The 17,271-nt window shown below is 58.3% G+C and overlaps 1 protein-coding gene across 3 annotated transcripts in view; it reads left to right on the top strand.

Moving 5' to 3' along the window:
• The window catches only part of SLC30A3 (solute carrier family 30 member 3), a 36,614-nt gene that overhangs the window by 11,802 nt on the left and 7,541 nt on the right, over positions 1 to 17,271 (top strand). For all 3 annotated transcript variants that reach the window (XR_013635523.1, XM_073335437.2, XM_073335439.1), the window contains exons 2-6: positions 1,413 to 1,621; positions 2,030 to 2,176; positions 3,326 to 3,479; positions 6,577 to 6,778; positions 10,655 to 10,760. Coding sequence is in view for 2 of the 3 variants with exons in the window: in XM_073335437.2 (XP_073191538.1) it covers positions 1,413 to 1,621; positions 2,030 to 2,176; positions 3,326 to 3,479; positions 6,577 to 6,778; positions 10,655 to 10,760 (818 nt within the window). In the remaining variant the exon portion in view is untranslated. The remainder of the gene's footprint in view (positions 1 to 1,412; positions 1,622 to 2,029; positions 2,177 to 3,325; positions 3,480 to 6,576; positions 6,779 to 10,654; positions 10,761 to 17,271) is intronic.

Genomic DNA, 17,271 nt, shown 5'->3' with positions numbered 1-17,271 from the left:
GCTGAAGGAGGCTCTGGTCAGTGGCCCAGTCCTGGCAAACCCAGACTTTGACAAGCCCTTTGTGGTGTTCACCGACGCCTCAGACACGGGACTGGGGGCGGTGTTAATGCAGGAGGATGAAAAGGGGGAGAGACACCCCATCGTGTACCTGAGCAAGGAGTTGCTACCCCGGGAGCAACACTACGCGGCCATCGAGAAGGAGTGCCCGGCCATGGTGTGGGCCCTCAAGAAACTAGAGCCCTATCTCTTCGGGCGGCACTTCACCGTCTACACCGACCACTCTCCCCTGACCTGGCTGCACCAGATGAAAGGAGCCAACGCCAAACTCCTGAGATGGAGCCTGCTCCTGCAGGATTACGACATGGACGTGGTGCACATGAAGGGAAGTGCCAACCTGATAGCGGACGCGCTGTCCCGGAGAGGGGGCCCTGAATTTCCCCTGGTCACTGGTCACAGTGACCCCGCTCAGTTCAGTCTCAAAGGGGGGAGAGATGTGACGATGTGACTCAGCAGGGAGAGGGGAGTGTTGACCTGGGAATGTGTCCTGGGGAGGGGAGACCTGAGAGCCTGTAACCTGAGCCAGGAGGGGGAGCGGGAGGTGACACCTCTGCCCAGGAATGTGAAGACAGGCTGCAGGAGGGAGCCTGCTGGGGGGGTTTAGTTTCAGTTTGGGGCTGGGTGGAGGAACGCAGGGAACCCCAGGGCTGGGGTCTAAGCTCCCTGCTCCCCCAGAAGGACTTGACTGAGGGGTCCTGGGTGTACCCACAAGCTCTGTTTTGGGCTGTGTTCCTGTTGTCCAATAAACCTTCTGTTTTACTGGCTGGCTGAGAGCCTCAGTGAATCCCAGGAAGTTGGGTGCAGGGCCTGGACTCCCCCACACTCCGTGACAGCCCGTCACTCCCGACCCGCAGCCCCTGATAGCCCAGCCCTGGGGCCCCGAGCTCTGCTGGTGCCCTTCAATCCCAACCTGCCCCCCATATCCCAGCCATAGGCCCCCTCCCTCCCAGCTCTGCCCCTCAGTCCTGACCAGCAGTCACCCCCAAACTGTTCCAGCTTTGGGCACCTCTGTGGAATCCAGGCTTGGGGTGATGTCCCAGGGCCACCAGTTCCCACACTTGCCAAGTCTCCTTTCCCTTTCTCCTGTGGCAGGCCCAGGCACCTGGGCAGTCAGGAGGACCCCAGCCGTGCTGGCGAGGTGGCAGCAGGTGCACTGGACTCACTCCCTTGCTACCTAGCAGCAGAGCTGGGTGGAGCCAGGGCCCCCAAAGACGAGGGCAGCCCCTCCCGGTTCCCAGCCCTGCTCTGGGCCCAGCGAGGCAGGGGGCGAGGAGCCGGGCCGCCTTGTTCCGGCCAGGTGTCCCATGGGCTGCTGGAACGGGGGTGGCCTTTGCACTGACCTCCTTGGGTCTCAGTCTCTTCACAGGCTCCCCGAAGCCCTTCCCCGGCTTGCCCCCGGAGACCAGCCCTGCGGCTCCGTCCCTGGAGCTGGACGGGTGCCTGGCCAGGCACTGCCACCATGGACCCCGCTCCCCCAGCCAGAGCCGTGCGGAGCTGCAGGCCTGCCGGAAGCTGGGCATCGCCTGCGCCATCTGCTTTGTCTTCATGATCGGCGAGGTCGTCGGTAAGGTGGCAGCGGGGCCCCAGCCCGGCTTGTTCCTGGCCCTGCTCAGCCCGTGCTGCAGGACGTCCTGCTCTGCACGTTGCTCAAGTGCTGGCTGGCAGGCGCCCCCCAGATCTCTGGGGGCCAGGAGCCCGGTGCGGGCCCAGCGCTCACTGGTGCAGGCCCTGGGCCCTCAGCTCCGCGGGAGGGGGCAGCTCCCCTCCCCCACTGCCAGAGTCCCCACGTTCCTGGGAGTCACCTGGCTGGATCCCCCCTCCATGGCAGGCTCCGTGGCAGCACAAGGGGACGCTGTGTCAGGGCCCAGCGCTCTGTGGAAGGAGCCAGCCCCTGGCAGGCCGGGGCGGCCTGGGGCTGTGGGGGGGGGGCCCTGCCGGGAGCTGGCGCTGAGCTGGCTAATCTCTGCTGCAGGCGGGTACCTGGCGCACAGCCTGGCCATCATGACTGATGCTGCCCATCTGCTAGCGGACGTGGGCAGCATGGTGGTCAGCCTGTTCTCCCTGTGGGTCTCCGCCAAGCCGCCCACCAAGTCCATGAGCTTCGGCTGGCACCGCTCAGGTAAGGGCCCTGCCGGGACTCGCTGCCCCCGCCCAGCCCCACAGACCTCCACCCCAACTCCCTGCCATGCCGGGGCCCGGGCTGGGGAGACCTGGGTGCTTATTTCACTGAGCCCGGGCAGCCCAGCAGGGCAGGGCCCAGCCTGTGTGTGTGGGAGTGGCTCCCCCTCCCTTCAGCCCGTGGGGAGCTGGGGGGTGCAGAGCCTTCACCCCCAGGCCACAGGCAGACCCTCACCGCTGGCCACCTTAGTGCAACGCATTACCAATGATGCCTTGCCCCAAACAGGCTTCACGGACCCCCAGGGTCTGTGCTGTGCCCCGGCTAAGCGCCCCGTCCTTGTGCCAGACCCCCAGGGGGTCCCGCTCTCCCTCCAGGGGTCAGCCACGTGGCCTCACTGCCTCCAATCCAGAGCCCCTGAGCTCCAGCCCCCTGCCTCAGCCCGTAGCTCTGCCCAGCAAGTCCCGCCGAGCCAGACGCCCGGGAGAGACACGGCCGCTCTGCAGGGCCCCCTGCGCCCGCCAGTGCCTGCAGAGACGCCAGGCAGCCTTTCCCCCAGAGCCGGTCTCGGCCCCCTGGGCGCGGCGTGGGCGGCCCTCGGCTTGCCCAGAGAAGTTGGGGTTAAGTCCCTGCTGGCCAATGCCAGGGCCCCTGTCAGTCTGTCTGTCAGTCCCAGCAGGTGAGAGCTGCCGTGTCTCTGGTGAGCCCAGCTCTGGTCCCGGCTCCTGTCACCTCTGCTCCATGGCCCTTCTCCTGCAGTGCCCTGCTGAGTTCCCAGCTCCGCAATCGGGCCCTCCCGTAGCCAGGTCACTGCTCCAGGCCTTCGGGTCCCACAATCTGTCTAGAGCCTCTCTGATGGGCTGGTTCTAGCCAGGCCGAACAACCCCCGGGGCTGGCCCTAGGCTGCCCTATGGCACCCCGTCTCCTCCCCTTGGCACCGTGTGCACAGCAGTGCCAGGCACGGAGGGAAACTGAGGCATACACGGGCCCCACACAGACATTGCCAGCGTTCCTGCAGCAATGGGCACCAGAGGCAGGTCTTTAACCCTTTCCTCCCTGAGGGGCATGGATGGGTCCCAGCTGGGCTGCCCCCGGCCGCTCCCCTCCGCCCCATAGCTGCGAGCGGCGCTGAATGCTGCCCCATGCCTGCAGAGACGCTGGGCGCCCTGGCCTCGGTGCTGTCCATCTGGGTCGTGACCGGAGTCCTGGTGTACCTGGCCTCAGCCCGCATCATCAGCAACGACTACGAGATCGACGCACGCGTCATGCTGGCCACCTCCACCTGCGCCGTGGGCATCAACGTCATGTACGTGGGCTCCCTGCCCCCCAGATCCCTGCCCGCGCCCCCCAACCCCAGATCCCTGCCTCCCAGATCCCAGCCCCCCAGATCCCTGCCTGCCATCCCCTCATCCCCAGATCCCAGCCCCCCTAGATCCCTGTCCCCTGGATTCCCAGCCCCCTGGATCCCTGTCCGCTGCCCTCGCACCTCCTGCCCCCTGGATCCCAGCCCCCTGGATCCCTGCCCACTGCCCCCCAACCCCCAGATTCCTGCCCTCCGGATCCCTGCCTGCCCCGCCTCAACCCCAGATTACTGCCTCCCGGATCCCAGCCCCCCATGTCCCTGCCTGCTGTCCCCCCATCCCCAGATCTCAGCCCCCCAGATCCCAGCCCTCTGCCCCCTGGTTCCCTGCCCACTGCCCCCCCCAGATCCCAGCCCCCCAGATCCATGCAGCGACCACGTGCTCGGCTGCCCCAGTGGGTGTGGCTCTGTGCTCAGCTGGGTTCCCTTGGGCACTACAGGGCCGGCCGTGCCAGTGGGTGGGTTGGTTCTAGCCCGGACGCTCCAGGCAGCTCTGTCTCAAATCCCCACCTGATGGGCCAGAGCCTAGGGAGAAAAATCACACCCTCCCCGGGCATGATGCCACGGGGATCGGGCCAGTGCCACAGGGCGCTCATAAACACAAACACCCACATTTCTCACCCAGCCCAGCTGCTTAGCCCCCGCTCACACCTCCTGCTGCTTCAGGTAGAATAAACAAACAAACTTATTAACTATAAAGATCAATTTTAAGTGATTATAAATCAAAGCACAACAAGTCAGATCTGGTCAAATGAAACAAAAGCAAAACGCATTCTAAGCTGATCTTAACACTTTCCGTGCCCTTACAAACTTAGATGCTTCTCACCGCAGGCTGGCTGGTTGCCCCTCAGCCAGGCTCTCCCCTTTGATCAGTGCTTCATAGAATCATAGAATATCAGGGTTGGAAGGGACCCCAGAAGGTCATCTAGTCCAACCCCCTGCTCAAAGCAGGACCAATTCCCAGTTAAATCATCCCAGCCAGGGCTTTGTCAAGCCTGACCTTAAAAACCTCTAAGGAAGGAGATTCTACCACCTCCCTAGGTAACGCATTCCAGTGTTTCACCACCCTCTTAGTGAAAAAGTTTTTCCTAATATCCAATCTAAACCTCCCCCACTGCAACTTGAGACCATTACTCCTCGTTCTGTCATCTGCTACCATTGAGAACAGTCTAGAGCCATCCTCTTTGGAACCCCCTTTCAGGTAGTTGAAAGCAGCTATCAAATCCCCCCTCATTCTTCTCTTCTGCAGGCTAAACAATCCCAGCTCCCTCAGCCTCTCCTCATAACTCATGTGTTCCAGTCCCCTAATCATTTTTGTTGCCCTTCGCTGGACTCTCTCCAATTTATCCACATCCTTCTTGAAGTGTGGGGCCCAAAACTGGACACAGTGCTCCAGATGAGGCCTCACCAATGTCGAATAGAGGGGAACGATCACGTCCCTCGATCTGCTCGCTATGCCCCTACTTATACATCCCAAAATGCCATTGGCCTTCTTGGCAACAAGGGCACACTGCTGACTCATATCCAGCTTCTCGTCCACTGTCACCCCTAGGTCCTTTTCTGCAGAACTGCTGCCTAGCCATTCGGTCCCTAGTCTGTAGCTGTGCATTGGGTTCTTCCGTCCTAAGTGCAGGACCCTGCACTTATCCTTATTGAACCTCATCAGATTCCTTTTGGCCCAATCTTCCAATTGGTCTAGGTCCTTCTGTATCCTATCCCTCCCCTCCAGCGTATCTACCACTCCTCCCAGTTTAGTGTCATCTGCAAACTTGCTGAGAGTGCAATCCACACCATCCTCCAGATCATTTATGAAGATATTGAATAAAACCGGCCCCAGGACCGACCCTTGGGGCACTCCACTTGATACCGGCTGCCAACTAGACATGGAGCCATTGATCACTACCCGTTGAGCCCGACAATTTAGCCAGCTTTCTACCCACCTTATAGTGCATTCATCCAGCCCATACTTCCTTAACTTGCTGACAAGAATACTATGGGAGACCGTGTCAAAAGCTTTGCTAAAGTCAAGAAACAATACATCCACTGCTTTCCCTTAATCCACAGAACCAGTAATCTCATCATAAAAGGCGATTAGATTAGTCAGGCATGACCTTCCCTTGGTGAATCCATGCTGGCTGTTCCTGATCACTTTCCTCTCATGCAAGTGCTTCAGGATTGATTCTTTGAGGACCTGCTCCATGATTTTTCCAGGGACTGAGGTGAGGCTGACTGGCCTGTAGTTCCCAGGATCCTCCTTCTTCCCTTTTTTAAAGATTGGCACTACATTAGCCTTTTTCCAGTCATCTGGGACTTCCCCGGTTCGCCACGAGTTTTCAAAGATAATGGAAACTCCATTATCCATTCAGTCCATTCAGTCGCTTGGTGTCTGTAGATGTAGGTGGAAGCGAGAGAGAGCATGGCAAACGTCTCTCCCTTTTATCATGTCCTTTCTTCCCTCTTGGCTTTGCCCCCCCACCCCCTTCAGAGTCAGGTGAGCATTACCTCATCGCAGTCCCAAACTGACCAAGGGAAGGGGGGGTGACTCCCTCGAGAGTCCAACAGATCCTTTATTGCTGCCTAGGCCAGTGTGATGCCTCAGTGCATCGTGAGCCTTCCGAAGACACCCGACATGACAAACTTTGCATTGGATCCCACACAATCATTTTACAAGGATGAACATGGGGGGTGCTGGGTGTTTCCCCGAAGTACAGAGCATCCCTGCCCCCCAATCACAGCCCCCTCACTTCTCCCATTCCTGCCTGTGCCCAGCCCCTGATCACAGCCCCCCAGACCTCTCCCATTCCTGCCTCTGCCCACCCCTCCCATCCACACCCCTCCACCTGGCCTGTTCCTTCTCTGCCCAGCCCCGCAGTCAATGCCCATCCACCTTGCCCATTCCCCCCTGTGCCTGCCCTGGTGATGCCACACATCTGGCCTGGGGTAGGGAGCGGGCGGGCGGAGGGGCTCTGGGATCTGTTGGTGCCGCGGCCCTTGGGGCTCTGTGTCCGCCCGCGGTTGGCTCAGGCTCCCCACTTCCCTCCAGCATGGCCTACATCCTGCACCAGTCGGTCACGGGCCACAGCCACGCCCGGGGCTATGAGAAGATGGAGGAGAGTCCTGGCTGCGCACCCCCTGGAAGCCCCCTGCCCGGCAGCACCAGCGTGCGTGCCGCCTTCGTACATGTGGTGGGGGACCTGCTGCAAAGTCTCGGGGTGCTGACGGCTGCCACCATCATCTACGTGGAGGTACGAAGTGAACAACTTCAGGCCTGCTTCTACTGCGTCCCTCCCTGCGCTGCCTGGCATCCCGCTAACCGCGTCCCTCCCTCCTCTGCCTTCCCTCTCCTGCCCCCGTAACCGCATCTCTCCCTTCGCTGCCTCGCGCCCCCGTTAACCGCATCCCTCCCTCCTCTGCCTTCCCTCTCCTGCCCCCGTAACCGCATCTCTCCCTTTGCTGCTTCGCGCCCCCGCTAACCGCATCTCTCCCTTTGCTGCCTTCCCTCTCCTGCCCCCGTAACCGCATCTCTCCCTTCGCTGCCTCGCGCCCCCGTTAACCGCATCCCTCCCTCCTCTGCCTTCCCTCTCCTGCCCCCGTAACCGCATCTCTCCCTTTGCTGCCTCGCGCCCCCGCTAACCGCATCTCTCCCTTTGCTGCCTTCCCTCTCCTGCCCCCGTAACCGCATCTCTCCCTTTGCTGCCTCGCGCCCCCGCTAACCGCATCCCTCCCTCCGCTGCCTTCCCTCTCCTGCCCCCGTAACCACATCTCTCCCTTTGCTGCCTTCCCTCTCCTGCCCCCGTAACCGCATCTCTCCCTTCGCTGCCTCGCGCCCCCGTTAACCGCATCCCTCCCTCCTCTGCCTTCCCTCTCCTGCCCCCGTAACCGCATCTCTCCCTTTGCTGCCTCGCGCCCCCGCTAACCGCATCTCTCCCTTTGCTGCCTTCCCTCTCCTGCCCCCGTAACCGCATCTCTCCCTTCGCTGCCTCGCGCCCCCGTTAACCGCATCCCTCCCTCCTCTGCCTTCCCTCTCCTGCCCCCGTAACCGCATCTCTCCCTTTGCTGCCTCGCGCCCCCGCTAACCGCATCTCTCCCTTTGCTGCCTTCCCTCTCCTGCCCCCGTAACCGCATCTCTCCCTTTGCTGCCTCGCGCCCCCGCTAACCGCATCCCTCCCTCCGCTGCCTTCCCTCTCCTGCCCCCGTAACCACATCTCTCCCTTTGCTGCCTTCCCTCTCCTGCCCCCGTAACCGCATCTCTCCCTTCGCTGCCTCGCGCCCCCGCTAACCGCGTCCCTCCCTCCGCTGCCTTCCCTCTCCTGCCCCCGTAACCGCGTCCCTCCCTCCGCTGCCTTCCCTCTCCTGCCCCCGTAACCACATCTCTCCCTTTGCTGCCTCGCGCCCCCGCTAACCGCATCTCTCCCTTTGCTGCCTTCCCTCTCCTGCCCCCGTAACCGCATCCCTCCCTCCTCTGCCTTCCCTCTCCTGCCCCCGTAACCACATCTCTCCCTTTGCTGCCTCGCGCCCCCGCTAACCGCGTCCCTCCCTCCTCTGCCTTCCCTCTCCTGCCCCCGTAACCGCGTCCCTCCCTCCGCTGCCTTCCCTCTCCTGCCCCCGTAACCACATCTCTCCCTTTGCTGCCTCGCGCCCCCGCTAACCGCGTCCCTCCCTCCGCTGCCTTCCCTCTCCTGCCCCCGTAACCGCATCTCTCCCTTTGCTGCCTCGCGCCCCCGCTAACCGCATCCCTCCCTCCGCTGCCTTCCCTCTCCTGCCCCCGTAACCACATCTCTCCCTTTGCTGCCTTCCCTCTCCTGCCCCCGTAACCGCATCTCTCCCTTCGCTGCCTCGCGCCCCCGCTAACCGCGTCCCTCCCTCCTCTGCCTTCCCTCTCCTGCCCCCGTAACCGCATCTCTCCCTTCGCTGCCTCGCGCCCCCGCTAACCGCGTCCCTCCCTCCGCTGCCTTCCCTCTCCTGCCCCCGTAACCACATCTCTCCCTTTGCTGCCTTCCCTCTCCTGCCCCCGTAACCGCATCTCTCCCTTCGCTGCCTCGCGCCCCCGCTAACCGCGTCCCTCCCTCCGCTGCCTTCCCTCTCCTGCCCCCGTAACCGCATCTCTCCCTCCGCTGCCTTGCGCCCCCGTTAACCACGTCCCTCCCTCCGCTGCCTTCCCTCTCCTGCCCCCGTAACCACATCTCTCCCTTTGCTGCCTTCCCTCTCCTGCCCCCACTAACCGCATCTCTCCCTTCGCTGCCTCGCGCCCCCGCTAACCGCGTCCCTCCCTCCCTTGCCTTGCGCCCCCACTAACCGCAGCCTTCCCTCTCCTGCCCCTCTTCCCAGGTCCCTCCCTCTGTGGGGCCACCTACCCCTCCTGCGTGTGCCCACTTCACACAGACACTTGTGTGCCCTGCTCTGTGGCCCGAGGCTCTGGCCAGCCCCTGTCTCTAGCCCTGCCCTGCCCTGAGCTCCTGGAGTGGGAGCTGCTCTGTCCCAGGTGGCAGCAGGCCAGTGACCCTGCACTGCACCTTGGAAGGATGGTGCCTCTGGCAGGACACGAAGGAGAGTGTCACGTCAGGACAAATCGCTTAGAGCAGGGCAGTCACAGCCCCAGGCTGGGGTTTCTCCACCTCTAAGGCACCGAACCAGCCAGCCAGGGAGGACTTTGGTCTCACCCCGCTGGCTAACCACAAGTCTGTGACGGAGCAGGGAGTGGGGAGTTTTGACCTGGGAATGTTGCGTGGGAGGTTTACTGGGACTGTCTGCATTGGTGCTGGATGGTGCTGGGATAGCAGGGGGTGACTTCACTTGAGGGATGATACCTGAGCCTCTCACCTGAGCCCAGGAGACGGTTGGGGCCAATAAGTCACACAAGCAATTCCCTTAGACACTCAGTTTCCCAGTATCTCCACCAGTGCCCCTCGTTAAGGGGATAAATGGTGATGGAAACCAATACCCCAGTAAAAGGAAAAAGGTTCCCTCGATCCCAAAGGACCAAGCCCCGGACCCAGGTCAATATACAAGTCAGATCTTACCCACAAATCACACTGTTGCCAATCCTTTAGAATCTAAAATCTAAAGGTTTATTCATAAAAGAGAGAGACGAGAGCTAGAGTTGGTGAAATGGAATCAATGACACACAGCGATGGCCAAGTGCTTGGCTCAGGCTTGCAGCAGCGATGGAATAAACAGCAGGTTCAAATCCAGTCTCTGGAGAACATCCCCAGCTGGGAGGGGTCTTTCAGTCCTTGATTCAGAGCTTCAGTGTAGCCAAGTCCCTCCAGAGGTCGGAAGCAGGACTGAAGACAAGCTGGAGGAGCTGCAGCAGGTTTTTACAGTCTCTTGCCATGTGGCCTTTCTTTCTGTGTCCCAAGGACAAGCTGCCCATCCCATGGCCTGGAAACACCTCAGAGTTCAGTCCCTAGGCAGGGCCCTGCCTACCTGGCCGAGTCCCCAGGCGCGTCTGCCTTCTCTCAGAGGGTCAGTTGTGTCCCTGATGGTCCTTAATGGGCCGTCCAGCAGGCTGGGCAGAGCTGAGGCCAACGTGTCTGGGGTGTCCCCCGGAAGCAGAGCACAAGTTTGAACCACAGACAGGACAGAGCCAATATTCGTAACTTCCACTACAAAATGATACCCACATCCAGACAGCACAATCCTAACCAGCCAACCATCACCTCGTCTGAGACACCTCATTTGACCCCCTTTATATAAGATTTGGTGCCACGACAGGACCTTGGTTGCAACAATGATCTATACGGTCCCAGTTCATGTCAATAACGTCATACACCTCCTGCCTGTCCCAGGGCTCTCTGGGGCTGGGTGCTGCCCGTGAGCTGTGGGGAGACAGGACCTGCCCAGGGGAAATAGACTGAGATCCCCACAGGCCCCCTCGCTGGGACCCTGGTGCTCAGCCCCAAGGAAGAGCCATATGCCAGCTCCCTATGCTGGGCTCTGCCCTCTGCTGCCTCGTTTCCTCTGTGCGCCCCCCCACCCAGCTTGAGGGGACAGTGGGGCTGGGCCAGGGACTCCTGGGTTCCACTCCTAGGTCTGACCCCTCACTGGGTGGGGCTGGGAGGTCGTGCGGCTCTGGGGATTCGCTGGCTGCCCAGGTGTAACCCCAACCATGCCCCTTGCAGCCCCGGTACAAGATTGCAGACCCCGTCAGCACCTTCCTCTTCTCCGTCTTCGTGCTGGGCTCCACCATCACCATCCTCAGGGACGTCTTCCGGGTCCTCATGGAAGGTGAGCTGGGAGGGGGCACAGCGGGTATGGTGCCAGGGGGGCTCACGGGGCTGGGGGCAGAGGCTGCTGCTGCTGGGCAAGGGGAGCAGGCAGGGCCAGGGTCAGGCTGAGGGACAGGGGTCATGGGGCAGGGGAAGCTGGATGCAGAGCCAGGGGACGGGCAGAGCTGGGGAGCAGGGGCAGACCGGGGGGCAGGGGCAGTGGGGCTGGGGGCCAGGGCAGGGTTGCTTGGCAAAGGGTCTCACTGAAAAGGGAACGGGGAGCTGGGCAGATTCTCTGTTGTGAAAACCAGAATTACTCTGAGCTACGGCAGCCACAACCCACCCCGACAGATCGTCCCAAACCCCCCTCTGACCTCCCCACAACCCGCCCCTCTGCTCCCCAGAACCCCCCCGACAGATCACCCCAACCCCCCCAACAGATCGTCCCAAACCCCCCTCTGACCTCCCCACAACCCGCCCCTCTGCTCCCCAGAACCCCCCGACAGATGACCCCAAACCCCCCCAACAGATCATCCCAAACCCCCCTCTGACCTTCCCACAACACCCCCTCTGACCTCCCCATAACCCACCCCAACAAAACGTCCCAAACCCCCCTCTGACCTCCGCACAACCCCCCCTGACCTATCCACAACCTGCCCCTCTGCTCCCCACAACCCCCCTGACAGATCATAGAATCATAGAATATCAGGGTTGGAAGGGACCCCAGAAGGTCATCTAGTCCAACCCCCTGCTCAAAGCAGGACCAATTCCCAGTTAAATCATCCCAGCCAGGGCTTTGTCAAGCCTGACCTTAAAAACCTCTAAGGAAGGAGATTCTACCACCTCCCTAGGTAACGCATTCCAGTGTTTCACCACCCTCCTAGTGAAAAAGTTTTTCCTAATATCCAATCTAAACCTTCCCCACTGCAACTTGAGACCATTACTCCTCGTTCTGTCATCTGCTACCATTGAGAACAGTCTAGATCCATCCTCTTTGGAACCCCCTTTCAGGTAGTTGAAAGCAGCTATCAAATCCCCCCTCATTCTTCTCTTCTGCAGACTAAACAATCCCAGCTCCCTCAGCCTCTCCTCATAACTCATGTGTTCTAGACCCTTAATCATTTTTGTTGCCCTTCGCTGGACTCTCTCCAATTTATCCACATCCTTCTTGAAGTGTGGGGCCCAAAACTGGACACAGTACTCCAGATGAGGCCTCACCAATGTCGATCACCCCAAACCCCCAACCTCCTCACAACCTGCCCCTCTGCTCCCCACAACCCCCCCCACAGATCACCCCAAACCCCCCTCTGACCTCCCAACAACCCGCCCCTCTGCTCCCCACAACACCCTCGACAGATCGTCCCAAGCCATCACCCCTCTGAGTCCCTGCTGGGTGGCAAAGTATGAGAGAAATTGAGGCACACGTAGCATTTATAAAAAATAGTACAGAAAATTCCCCCTTTGTACAAATATCTCTTTCCCCGTCACGACTGAACTGAGCACGGTCCCTTTAACCAACATCCTGGGGAAGTTTGAACCCACAATTTGTTGGGGAAGAGTCAACATGGTTTTTGTAAAGGGAAATCGGGCCTCACCAATCTGCTAGAATTCTGTAAGGGGGGAAACAAGCATGTGGCCAAGGGGGATCCAGTGGATATAGTGTACTTAGATTTCCAGAAAGCCGTTGACAAGGTCCCTCACCACAGGCTCATAAGCTGTCATGGGATAAGAGGGAGGTCCTCTCATGGGTCAGTAACTGGTTAAAAGACCAGAAACAAAGGGGAGGAATAAATGGTCAGTTTTCAGAATGGAGAGGGGTAAATAGCAGTGTCCCCCAGGGGTCTGGACAGGGCCCAGTCCTATTCTACATATTCATAAATGATCTGGAGAAAGGGGTAAACAGTGAGGTGGCCAAATTTGCAAATGATACAAAACTACTCAAGATAGTTCACTCTTTGTAGTCTGCTTTGGAGTTACAAAGGAATCTCACTAAACTGGGCGACTGGGCAACAAAATGGCAGATGAAATTCACTGTTTATAAATGCAAAGTAATGCACAGTGGAAAACATAATCCCAACTCTACATATAAAATGATGGGGTCTAAATTAGCTGTTACCACTCAAGAAAGATCTTGGAGTCATCGTGGATAGTTCTCTGAAGACGTCCACGCAGTGTGCAGTGGCCGTCAAAAAAGCAAACGGGATGTTAGGAATCATCAGAGAATAAGAGGGAGAATATCTTATTGCCCTTATATAAATCCATGGTACGCCCACATCTTGAATACTTCATACAGATGTGGTCTCCTCATCTCAAAAAAGATAGACTGGTGTCAGAAAAGGTTCCGAGAAGGGCAACTAAAATGCTTAGGGGTTTGGAACGGGTCCCATATGAGGAGAGATTAAAGAGGCCAGGACTTTTCACCTTTGAAAAGAGGAGACTAAGGGGGGATAGGATAGAGGTCTATAAAGTCATGAGTGGGGTGGAGAAAGTGAATAAGGAAAAGTTATTTACTTGTTCCCATAATATAAGAACTAGGAGCCACCAAATGAAATGAATGGGCAGCAGGTTTAAAACAAATAAAAGGAAGTTCTTCTTCACGCAGCGCACAGTCAACCTGTGGAACTCCCTACCTGAGGAGGTTGTGAAGACTAGGACTATAACAGGGTTTAAAAGAGAACTGGATAAATTCATGGAGGTTAAGTCCATTAATGGCTATTAGCCAGGATGGGTAAGGAATGGTGTCCCTAGCCTCTGTTTGTCCGAGGGTGGAGATGGATGGCAGGAGAGAGAACCTGTTCGGTTCACTCCCTCTGGGGCACCGGGCGCTGGCCGCTGTCAGCCGACAGGACACGGGGCCGGACGGACCCTTGGTCTGACCCCGTCTGGCCACTCTGATGCGGGCTTAGACAGGGACGAGATGAAAAATCTTCACATCGTGTTTTTTATTTCCCTCTTCCAGCCTGCCAAGGGTGGGCCGAGGCTGCTGCACGTCTCCAGGGGCTCAGGGGGGACTTAACAAAGCTTGGCTAATGGTGGCCTGCTTGCCGTTTGAGCACCCTCCTGAGTGGGTGTGGGGCGGGGTAGGACTGTCTCCGTGGCTGGTGTCACATGGGCAGAACGAACATCACCAGGGAGAGTAATACAGCATGTCACGGAGTAAACCCCTCACCGCCTCCTCAGTCCGAGGACCGGTCTGGGTGCCAGCTACGAGTTTGTCAGTTCTTAGCTATGCCTGCAGTCGTGGCACCGGGTCTACCAGCATCGGCCTCCAGCAGCTTTACCCTTTGCTGGGTCCTCTCTCACCCCTGGGCAGGACAAACCCATCTGGCCCTCACCCTGCCCAGGGCTCCCCACGCTCAGCCAGGCTCTCAGCCATCACAAGACACAGCTCTGCCTCTGGCCCCCAAGCAAGGGCAGGCCAGGCTGGTGTAACGCCAGTGGACCCCGGTTGTTGGTGGGTGGGATCGAACCGGGGACCTCTGGTGCTTAAGGCATGAGCCTCCACCGCATGAGCTAAGAGCCACCTGGCGCTTAGCTAAGGCTGTGGGTCAGACTTCTTTTCTCTCTCTCTAAGTGGTCTCGGGGCCACTCGAGGAGGCAGAACCCCACACCCAGGAAGTGTGTGGGTTACACTGGCTCCCTCGGGCACAGCATCCAGCTGAGGTTACACCTGAGACCATGGAACTCACAGTTCCCCTGTGGGTCTGGGGGTGAGTGGGACGAAGTGGGAATTTTCTGTAATATGTTTATGAAGACTGTGTGTGCCTCAGTTTCCCATGTGCGGGGCACTGTTCCTCAGCAGGTGGGAAGGTCTGGGGGCTCTGGGGCAGGTGAAGACACAGGTGTGGATGGCGCCTGGCGGCCTGGGCCCTTAAGTTCCATCTCCATGCAGCTCTTGAGAAGAGAAGGGCAGATCCAATGGCTGGGATGTGGACACCTGGCAACCAACCACCATGGATGGTCCCACCCCTCCGCAGGGGGCCGAGCTGCATCCCCCAGCTCAGGAACAAAGGCCTGGGGCAGTGGGGGGTTAAGAGCTGGGGGCTGCAAGGAGTCGGGCTCTCACCTGGAGTCTGACCAAGGAGGTTGGATGGAGAGACAGACAGAGTGCGAACCATGGGGGTCACTGCAGCTGGGCTGGGCTGTAACCGTCAGTTCTCTGGGCCACCCAAGGGGCTGCCTGGGCCGTGTGCCAGGTGACTAAAACCCGCCTGGTTTCACAGCGCAGGGCGAGTGGCCCTGCAGACACTGGGCGACGGGCAGTGATCCCTGAGGAGAGGACACGTCTCCCCCAGGGCCTGTCCCAGACTTGCTGCCCAGGGCTCCCAGGGTGGGGCAGGGGGCTGCAGGCCCAGGGGCCCAGTCTCAGGAGGTGGTGAGACCACGTGGCTCACCCTGGGGGAAGAGCGAGACCCTGGGGGTCTGGGTCACTGAAGGGCTCCTCCCAGAGACTGTTCAAGAACCCCAGCCCTATTCGACATTGGTGAGGCCTCATCTGGAGTACTGTGTCCGGTTTTGGGCCCCACACTACAAGAAGGATGTGGATAAATTGGAAAGAGTCCAGCGAAGGGCAACAAAAATGATTAGGGGTCTGGAACACATGACTTATGAGGAGAGGCTGAGGGAACTGGGATTGTTTAGTCTGCAGAAGAGAAGAATGAGGGGGGATTTGATAGCTGCTTCCAACTACCTGAAAGGGGGTTCCAAAGAGGATGGCTCTAGACTGTTCTCAATGGTAGCAGATGACAGAACGAGGAGTAATGGTCTCAAGTTGCAGTGGGGGAGGTTTAGGTTGGATATTAGGAAAAACTTTTTCACTAGGAGGGTGGTGAAGCACTGGAATGCGTTACCTAGGGAGGTGGTGGAATCTCCTTCCTTAGAAGTTTTTAAGGTCAGGCTTGACAAAGCCCTGGCTGGGATGATTTAATTGGGGATGGGTCCTGCTTTTGAGCAGGGGGTTGGACTAGATGACCTCCTGAGGTCCCTTCCAACCCTGATATTCTATGATTCTATGATTCTTGTTGAACCTCATCAGATTTCTTTTGGCCCAATCCTCCAATTTGTCTAGGGCCCTCTGTATCCTATCCCTCCCCTCCAGCGTATCTACCACTCCTCCCAGTTTAGTATCATCCGCAAATTTGCTGAGGGTGCAATCCACACCATCCTCCAGATCATTTATGAAGATATTGAACAAAACCGGCCCCAGGACCGACCCCTGGGGCACTCCACTTGACACCGGCTGCCAACTAGACATGGAGCCATTGATCACTACCCGTTGAGCCCGACAATCTAGCCAACTTTCTACCCACCTTATAGTGCATTCATCCAGCCCATACTTCTTTAACTTGCTGACAAGAATACTGTGGGTCCTCTCACCCCTCGGCTTCTCCAGCCCCCGTTCACGCTTCCGCTGCTTCTCCTGGTTCTTCCTCATCTTTTCGCTGCTTCTCACGGGCTGCTAGCCTCTGTTGCTCCAGCCGGAGCCCCTTCGCTCTCAGCTCCTACTCCACCAAATCCATCGAGGGCGAACCAGGACCGGCTGCTGCCTCTGTCACTCTCGGACCCGCTGGGAACCCCACTTGGGCCTGGAACCTGCTTCTCGGACTGACCGTCCTCCAGCCGTGCAACCAGCTGCCCCTTATTGAGCTGCCGCACACGTAACGTCTCTCCCTGCCCCTGCACAGGCTTGCGACGTCCCCCTCAGGGAGGTGCTTACACGCCATTTTCTTGTTTCCTTTGACTACGCTTGTTTTCCTGCCGCACATCACTTACAGCACAACACCACTGGTGCACTCAGCATCCCACCGCACCCACCACCTGTCAGGGATTGTCAAAGATCCTTCCCCACTCTGAACTCTAGGGCACAGATGTGGGGACCTGCATGAAAGACCCCTTAAGCTTATTCTGACCAGCTTAGGTTAAACGCTGCCACCACCAAAGTGTTACACAAAGAACAGGGGACGTGCCCACTTGGAAATGTCTCCCCCCAAAAAATATCCCCCCAAGCCCTACACCCCCTTTCCTGGGGAAGGCTTGATAAAAATCCTCACCAATTTGTACAGGTGAACACAGACCCAAACCCTTGGATCTTAAGAACAATGAAAAATCAATCAGGTTCTTAGAAGAAGAAGAATTTTAATTAAAGAAAAGGAAAAAGAATCACCTCTGTAAAATCAGGATGGTAAATACCTTACAGGGTAATTAGATTCAAAACATAGAGAATCCCTCTAGGCAAAACCCTAAGTTACAAAAAGCCACAAAAACAGGAATATCCATTCCATTCAGCACAGCTTATTTTACCAGCCATTAAAACAAAACAGAATCTAACACATACCTAACTAGATCGCTTATTAGCCCTTTACAGGAGTTCTGACCTGCGTTCCTACTCTGGTCCCAGCAAAAGCATCACACAGACAGAGAGAACCTTTGTTTCTCCCCCTCCAGCTTTGAAAGTATCTTGTCTCCTCATGGGTCATTTTGGTCAGGTGCCAGCGAGGTTATCCTGGCTTCTTAACCCTTTACAGGTGAAA

The sequence above is a fragment of the Lepidochelys kempii genome, chromosome 3, assembly GCF_965140285.1.
Source record: "Lepidochelys kempii isolate rLepKem1 chromosome 3, rLepKem1.hap1, whole genome shotgun sequence".
NCBI classification, from domain to species: Eukaryota; Metazoa; Chordata; order Testudines; family Cheloniidae; genus Lepidochelys; species Lepidochelys kempii.
Note: the sequence above shows the minus strand (reverse complement) of the source record. Positions and strands in the feature narration are given on the sequence as shown.